The sequence below is a fragment of the Barbus barbus genome (genome assembly GCF_936440315.1).
Source record: "Barbus barbus genome assembly, chromosome: 8".
Taxonomy (NCBI): domain Eukaryota; kingdom Metazoa; phylum Chordata; class Actinopteri; order Cypriniformes; family Cyprinidae; genus Barbus; species Barbus barbus.
This window is the reverse complement of record NC_136736.1, coordinates 6,152,057-6,160,425: the sequence shown is the minus strand read 5'-3', so window position 1 is coordinate 6,160,425 and position 8,369 is coordinate 6,152,057. Positions and strand designations below refer to the sequence as shown.

The 8,369-nt window shown below is 36.1% G+C and overlaps 1 protein-coding gene across 1 annotated transcript; it reads right to left on the bottom strand.

The window, feature by feature from the left end:
* Positions 1–205: 205 nt before the first annotated feature.
* Positions 206–8,011, bottom strand: LOC306873428 (uncharacterized protein). The gene is made up of 7 exons (XM_079422699.1): positions 7,811–8,011; positions 7,585–7,652; positions 6,959–7,061; positions 1,727–2,821; positions 682–745; positions 474–598; positions 206–357 (listed from the first exon to the last, which is right to left on the bottom strand). The coding sequence occupies exons 2-7, from the start codon at positions 7,633–7,635 to the stop codon at positions 326–328; spliced, it is 1,470 nt and encodes a 489-aa protein (XP_079278825.1). The 5' UTR covers positions 7,636–7,652; positions 7,811–8,011; the 3' UTR covers positions 206–325.
* Positions 8,012–8,369: the final 358 nt, after the last annotated feature.

Below are 8,369 nucleotides of genomic sequence, written 5' to 3'. Positions count from 1 at the left end.
AACGGCACGCAGGCAACTTTGCTCATGAATATTTATGAGGTGGGAGGAGACATTACGGTATAAGGAAAAGCGCTCGCCCCCTGAGACTTCTGTCTGTGGGGGCAATGTTGCATGCATATTATCACAAAAGAGATTTTGCACGGTGCTCGGTGGTTTTAAACGGTCATTCGGAGCGTTAAATAAAATAAAATAAATAAAGCACAGTGTGAAAATGTTAACTACTTTATTTTTTTGCTTTCCCTTTTTTGTTTATAAACAAAAAGCTATTTATAAACGGACTTAATTCAAATATTAGTATCATAAATGGCATGCTTCTGTGAGCTTTTCATTTTGAGCTCCTTTCATCCAGTTCAGGCTCTGAAAAAAAGATGGAAAAAAAAATAAATAAGTTAATCTGAACTTTCATAATCATTCTAAATGCACAACAAAAATGGGGTAACTCAAGCAGAGCAAAGGCAAAAATATATACCCACCAGAGAACTTAAATTCTGGGAACTCGGTTAAGTCTCCACTCCCATAGAGTCTCAGGAGCTTGTTTAGTTCTTCACTAAAAGCTTTCTCATATTCTGGTCCAGCATCTACAGGGCCACCAGAGGCTCTATGGACAATATTAAAATATGTGACAACTTATATTGGAATGCATGGAATGCTTTAATGTTAACTGATTTATGTAGTATATACTGGCTCTTTGTGGAGTATTCCCTTATCTTGTCAAGAAAGAGTTTCTGTATTGGATCCAGTTGTGCTGCAGATGTGAATGAAATACCTGTTAGTTACATATATAAATATGCAGTAATTCTAAAATGTCAATATTAGCCAAAATGCTTTCATTACAAGTACTTTTGATGATCAAATTCAGATTAGAATTTTAATAATTCTACTAATGTTTAAATAAAAAATACCGGTATTTATAGGCCTACCTTCCAATTAATTATAACTTATCACAATAAAAGTATTTGCATTATGAAATGTAAACAAGCAAAAAGAAAAAAAAACATTATAAAGGGTGTCAAGAGACATCAGTCCCACCCTTTTGAGGTAAAGATCAGAATAGCTCAAAAGAAAGCCACAGAACAAGCCATGCTGATCTAATACAGGCAGACATCAGTGTGAGCAAATATTTGTGTTGTGGGAAAATGTTTACAGAAGTCGCACACATATAAACGGTCACTTCGTTGTTACAACAGCTCAGTTCTTGAATTCAGACATCCATCAGATTAGAGACTGAAATCCCTTTGCGTATATTTGTGTGGCATGGCACGTCTTCTTGTTTATTTTAGGGGGAAATAAAACTTTAAATACTGCTAAAGCTAACATCCCAGATGTTAGAATAGACAAAAAAAGTAAAAACAGAATGCAAAAGAATTCTAGTTCTAAACTATGTAATGAACTTAAGTATTTTCTGCAAAAACATAAATGACAAGAAACAAGAAAAAATTTTAAGATTTAAAGATAATGAATCTGTTGCACTATAAAAACTTAAATGCAAAGTAATTATGCAAGTAAATGTATTTCAACAATGAATTGCATAAAATTATACATTTTTGAAAATTGCATAGAGATTGTGAATTTTAACTTTATGATAATATAACATTTTCAATATCTTGGAGTAATTTCCCACAAATAACTGTCAACAAAAAATAGGCAGGGTGCATAAACAATGACAGAAGATTCCTATTTTTGTAAGATTTATGTAGGTATTGAATGCAGGAAGCGTGACACGTACCTCCAGTTAACTCTTCAGCTGCCTTTGCCTGATCCTCTTCCTCTAAAACCTCAGTTTGCACTAGAATTGGGTCTGTTAGATTGATAGATCTTTGAGCATCACCAGACATTTCTGACATAGCATCTACAGCTTTATTTAGAGAGGCAGGTGTGGACTCAACAACAGGAAGATGCTCAGTTGATTGAGGTGAAGAGACTTCAGACATGGGGTCAAAGACTGAAATGGCTTCTTCATGACAAATTTCTCGAAGGGTTGAAACTTCACCAGAGGTAACAGCCACAGTGTCAGCACTGGAAAAATCTAATATGGAGTCAACTGTGCCATTTAGAAAAGACCCAACTGCCTGAGTGATGATCTCTTGGCCAGAAGATGGTTTGTCTGCTTTGACATTTGAAGACCAAGTGGGAGCTAGAAAGTCTTGAAATTGAGTGGACTGAGGCTGTGAGGAGTCTTGTGATTGTACGATGTTTACAAAAGTTGATGCATTGGTTACTGCAACCACTTTTGAAACATCAAAAAGCTCCTGTAGATGACCGTTCTCATGCGCAGATGAAACTTCCATCACTTTGGAAGTCACCATAACATCAGGCATGTAAACTGTCCCATCACTAGTTTCTCCTGCATGTTTTTCAGAGGTAGAAGCAACATTCTCAGAAGATGGAATGACTTCTCTAGGGTTTGTTGAAGGCAGCTCAGAAACTAGACTGATATTTGTAGTCATCTCTCCTTGAGCTGAAGCCTCTCGTGGAGCATTAATTGTGGGTGATTCTGCTGACTCTACAGCTTGGGATGCTGCATATTTTGTATTCAACATTTCAGTGTACGCCATATTATGCAGACCTGCTGTATAACGATCCACAGCATCTTTTGTTGGAAGGTTGCTGGTAGAAGTTTGAACTTTTGCATTTGAAATAATAATCTCTTTGGCATCACTCTGGTCCTTCAATTTATGGGGTGTAGCAGTGGGTTTGGTTGGACTAGTAGCAGATTTCAATGCAGAAGCAGTGATCACTGATTGTTTCTTCTCTTTGGTCTCCTTGGCCTTCTGCTGCAGTAATTTGGCAATATCGATTATAGTTTTTGGTTTTGCTTTCTCTAGGGTAAAGACAACATTATATTAATGCATAAAACAAGAGCAAGAAGCAAAATCACTCAAATAACTTGCTGAAGAGTGTGCAGAATAAGCCCTTATAAATTCTGTGCACAAACATGTAAAAAGTTACCAAAAGGGGGATTTTGCCATGCTGCAGCAGAAGAATATTTTTGGTTTCCCAAAGAATGGGAAACCAAACTTTTCACTTAAACCTTTCACTTAAACTATGAAGAATATTTTAATAATCTGGATAACCTTTTGTGGAATGGAAATGTTCCATGGATGTTAAAGGTTCTACATGGAATCATACAGTAGATATTCTGTTTTCTAAGTCAAAGTTTAGTTTGTTTTGTTTATAGTCTCATTTCCTGTTTCCCACCCTTGTATCGTGGATTTACCCTTGTCTCACCGTTTCGGACTCTGTGTATATCTTGTCTGGATTATTGCTCAGGTTATCGGACTACCCCTCTTCTCAAGCCCTCTGGATATTGTTCGCCGATCGAGTGCCCTTGGATTACTCTTGTGTCTTGCCCGTGCCATACCCGTTTGCTGGTGTTTTGACCCTGCCTGTTATTTTTCTATGTTTATCAATAAAAGCTTGCATATGGATCCGCACGTCTCACGTCTCGTTCACCCCGTTACAAGATGCCAATAAAGAACCTTCATTTTAATCCTCTGGTATTGTTCATTTGGGGGTCACACTTCATTTTCAGTAAAATCAGTCATATATTTTTGTTCCATAATTTTTTTTCTTTTGTATTTTGAGAGAATGTCATGGTACTAATTAATATTTATGCAATAATTATGATCAATATTTTCCCATTGAATATAATATAAAATAGTATTATAATAATATAATATAATAATATAAATATTTTACTAAGATTTTGATATTATTTTTCAATTATGGCAGTATTTCATGTTAAAATAGAGACAATGCCTTTAAAATCCAATTTCTGAAGTCAGATTAGTGCCATCTGGTTGGAGTAAAAAAAGAAAAACATCTGCAATTCCATGGTTTAGTCACTAGATTCCTATATTTTTTTTTCTTTTTTCATTTTACACTATTGACACACTATTTCCTTTTCTTTTTTTTGGATATTGTGCAGTTGCTTTGACACAAATTACATTGTTAAAAGCGCTATATAAATAAAGGTGACTTGACTTGACTATATAGCTCTATATAAAAGGCTTATAAAATCTCTAGTGGTTTTTAGGCATAAAGACATATTTTTATTAAGTTGTGGTTCTGGATATATATTTAGACATTCTCAAGGACAACTTTTTGTAAAGGTTTAGATTTTTTATTTTATTTTATTTTTTTAAATGTTAGTTTTTGCATTAATTTTACCACAGTCAAACCTGAACACAGGGAAAGGCATTTTGTTACACATAACATCAAAATTAAACAAAAATGTAACAAAAATACTTTATCAGAGATTAATCAATCTGATTTCAACCTCTTTTCAGAGACAATGCAGAAAAGCTGAGCGGATGTGGCGGAAGACGAAACTCGAAATTCACTATAGCATCTATAAAGACAGCCTTCATGCTTTCAATGTGGAACTAGCCATAGCTAGACAGACCTTCTTCTCAAACCTTATAAACAGTAACAAACACTCGCACTCTTTTTGCGACTGTTGAGAGATTGACAAACCCCCCCCAAGTCAGATTCCCAGTGAAATGCTCTCCGACAGCAAATGCAATGAGTCCGCTTCCTGCTTTTCTGAGAAGATCAATAATATCAGAAAGGAGACTGGCACATCCTCAAGTTATGCAGAGGTCACACAGATTCAACCGCAATTTCAAAAAGAAGTGACTATGTCTGGTTTTGAAGCAATTGATAGCAAAATTTTGGAAGAAATAGTACAGCATCTTAAATCGTCAACCTGCTATCTTGACTCACTTCCCACATCTTTTTTCAAAAGTGTGCTTAACTGTTTGGAAGTTGATCTCTTAGAAGTGGTGAATGCCTCACTTTTTTCTGGGACTTTTCCAAACTCCCTTAAAACTGCAGTTGTTAAGCCCCTTCTGAAAAAGCGCAATCTTGATAACACTATGATGAGCAAATATAGACCAATATCAAGTCTTACTTTCATAGGTAAGATTATTGAAAAGGTAGATTTTAATCAGCTGAACAACTACTTAAACTCAAATGATACCTGGACAATTTTCAATCTGGTTTCCGAGCGCATCACAGCACAGAGACAGCACTCATTAAGATAATAAATGATATTCGCTTTAATTCTGATTCCGGCAAAATATCAGTGCTGGTACTATTAGATCTTAGTGCTGCGTTTGACACTGTCGATCATAACATACTTCTAGAGAGACAGGAAAACTGGGTCGGGCTTTCTGGGAAGGCACTCAAATGGTTCAGGTCATACTTAGAAGGGCGAGGTTATTATGTGAGTATAGGAGAGCGTAAGTCTAAGTGGACGGTCATGACATGCGGAGTCCCACAAGGCTCAATTCTTGCACCGCTCTTGTTTAGCTTGTATATGCTCCCACTAAGTCGGATAATGAGGAAGAACCAAAATTCCTATCACAGCTATGCTGATGATACCCAGATTTACCTAGCCTTATCTCCAAATGACTACAGCCCCATTGATTCCCTCTGCCAATGCATTGATGAAATTAACAGTTGGATGTGTCAGAACTTTCTTCAGTTAAACAAGGAGAAAACTGAAGTCATTGCATTTGGAAACAAAGATGAAGTTCTCAAGGTGAATGCATACCTTGACTCTAGGGGTCAAACAACTAAAAATCAAGTCAAAAATCTTGGGGTGATTCTGGAGACAGACCTTAGTTTTAGTAGTCATGTAACTAAATCAGCATACTATCATCTCAAAAACATTGCAAGAATTAGATGTTTTGTTTCCAGTCAAGACTTGGAGAAACTTGTTCATGCCTTTATCACCAGCAGGGTGGATTATTGTAATGTTCTCCTCACCGGCCTTCCCAAGAAGACCATTAGACAGCTGCAGCTCATCCAGAACGCTGCTGCCAGGATTCTGACTAGAACCAGAAAATCTGAGCATATCACACCAGTCCTCAGGTTCTTACACTGGCTTCCAGTTACATTTAGGATTGATTTTAAAGTACTTTTACTCGTTTATAAGTCACTCAATGGCCTAGGACCTAAATACATTGCAGATATGCTCACTGAATATAAACATAACAGACCACTCAGATCATTAGGATCGAGTCAGTTAGAAATACCAAGGGTTCACACAAAACAATGGGAGTCCGCTTTTAGCTATTATGCCGCACGCAGTTGGAACCAGCTTCCAGAAGAGATCAGATGTGCTAAAACATTAGCCACATTTAAATCCAGACTCAAAACTCATCTGTTTAACTGTGCATTTGTTGAATGAGCACTATGCTATATGTCCGAACTGACTGCACTGTATTTTATGTATAATCATTTTCTCTTAACTGTTGTAAATTCATTTTAAATCAATTTCTAATCATTTTAAAATTCCTTGTTTTTATTATTATTTTGAATTCCTTGTTTTTATTATTATTTTGAATTCCTTGTTTTTATTGCTGTGATTATTATATTTCACTTTCTTTTATGTAAAGCACTTTGAATTATCACTGTGTATGAAATGTGCTATATAAATAAACTTGCCTTGCCTCTTATTTGAGTCTTCTGGCTCAATTTTGCCATATTGTCACAGCCACACCAGTTAATTTGTGAGAGTATAATAGTGTGTTGTGTGTGTCTGTGAGTGTGTGTGTCTGTTTTGTACTCTTGATGTTTTAGTGTGTAACCCCTTCCTTGGTGTCTGTGTTTTGACTGCATTTTTGGCCGAATTTTTTATTTTATTTCATGCATTTGCAGAAACATGCTTTGTGTTACAGTCACACTAATTCATATGTGTATGTGTGTGTGTGTGTGTGTGTGTGGGGGGGGGGGGGGGGGGGGGGGTTGTGGTCACATAGCGACTGCCATAAAAGTCACCAAGTTTCGTACCATTCCGATGAAGTAGCGATTTTTAAAAATTCAGAAAAAATTTTTCCCCGGTCTAAAATGACCGAACAGCACCAGAGGGTTAAAGAAGTGCCTCAATATTCCTAAAACAAGACAACACACAACAAAAAGTCAAAGAGCAATAAAAATCAAAATAACTTACTTATACTTGTATATCTGATAGGCTTCTTGACCTTATTTGCTTTGGTGCAGAGTGGTGTCAATGGAGGAATGTTCTTTTGAATCCAACTATCCAACCAAAGGAACTGAATTTAAGATACACAAAGTTAATTTGCAATTCACAGCTTCTGCAAGCAATACTCCCCTGTCATTTTTACATTACCTCACATCTGAACAAGACAGACTTTTGTAAATAACTGGACATACTCTTGTAATAAGAGGTTTCTGCATGAATTTGAGACTTTCGGTTACAATTATTTGTTTTTAATAACTTACAAAAATAATTACTTTTGATGCCTATCAAAATGACTGTGGTACACAGACAAACTAAACAAATCAATCAATAAATTTGTTGTTCAAAATGTACATTGAATTCTACAATGGATGGCATTGCAATTCAACATATTAGCTATATTATTCCAGCCCAGACCACTTAGGACAGAGGGAGGGCTCATGCTGTAATTTTTCATATTAGACAATTGTTTATGAAAACCATTTAAGTCTTCATGTATTGAAGTTACTGGGCGAGCAAGTCCTGGAAAGTGCGTTAACAGTCGACTTTTTTTATTGAATTAGCTTTCAACTTTAGTGACAGTCGTGAACATGTACCTTCAAAACCCTCAATCGCCGAATTCTCTGGAAGAACATTACCGCAAACATCCCAAAGAAGTCGATGGCTTTATGGTGGAAGAGTAAACACACGGTTACTTAAGGAGGACAGGGAACGTGCAGAACAAAATAGTCGAGTTTACTCTCACCAACAACGAGATGCAACATTCGTACACAATATTCGTCACAGTATATAAAGCCTTGTGGTAACACAGAGTGTTTTTACCCTTAATGCTGCTCTGTTTCGACTCGTCGACCGCTTGTTTACTTGTCCATCGCAAATGAGGACATGCCGTTCAATGGTCGTTAAAATTGGTTTCACATGCTCATATTTAACAACGCCTCTATAGACGATAAAAGCAGGATTACTGTACAATAAGGACAAAAAATACACAAGGATAATTTTTTTTTTAATTGTTCCGTGAAGCTTAAAGACGTTGCGTAACTCACTGACACGCCTCCTGAGAAACATGCTGTCCATGTCGTTTTCTCTATTCTCACAATCTAAAAAAAACTAAATAGCCATTATAAAAAGGTCAAATACTTTGACAAATGTGCTGACGTGAAGCCCGTGGCATTCTTTTACACAAAACATATTCGTTTTGACAGCATATAAAAATAATAGTTTGCATTACTTTGTTGGTCCAATTGAGTTTTATTTGCAACATTAAGACAACACACTGCTTCTACATTGATAACAATACGCTGTCATCAACATATTTACTTCTCAGTTTGTAATATATTATACTCCATTCAAAGTTTTAAACATAGACACATATATTACT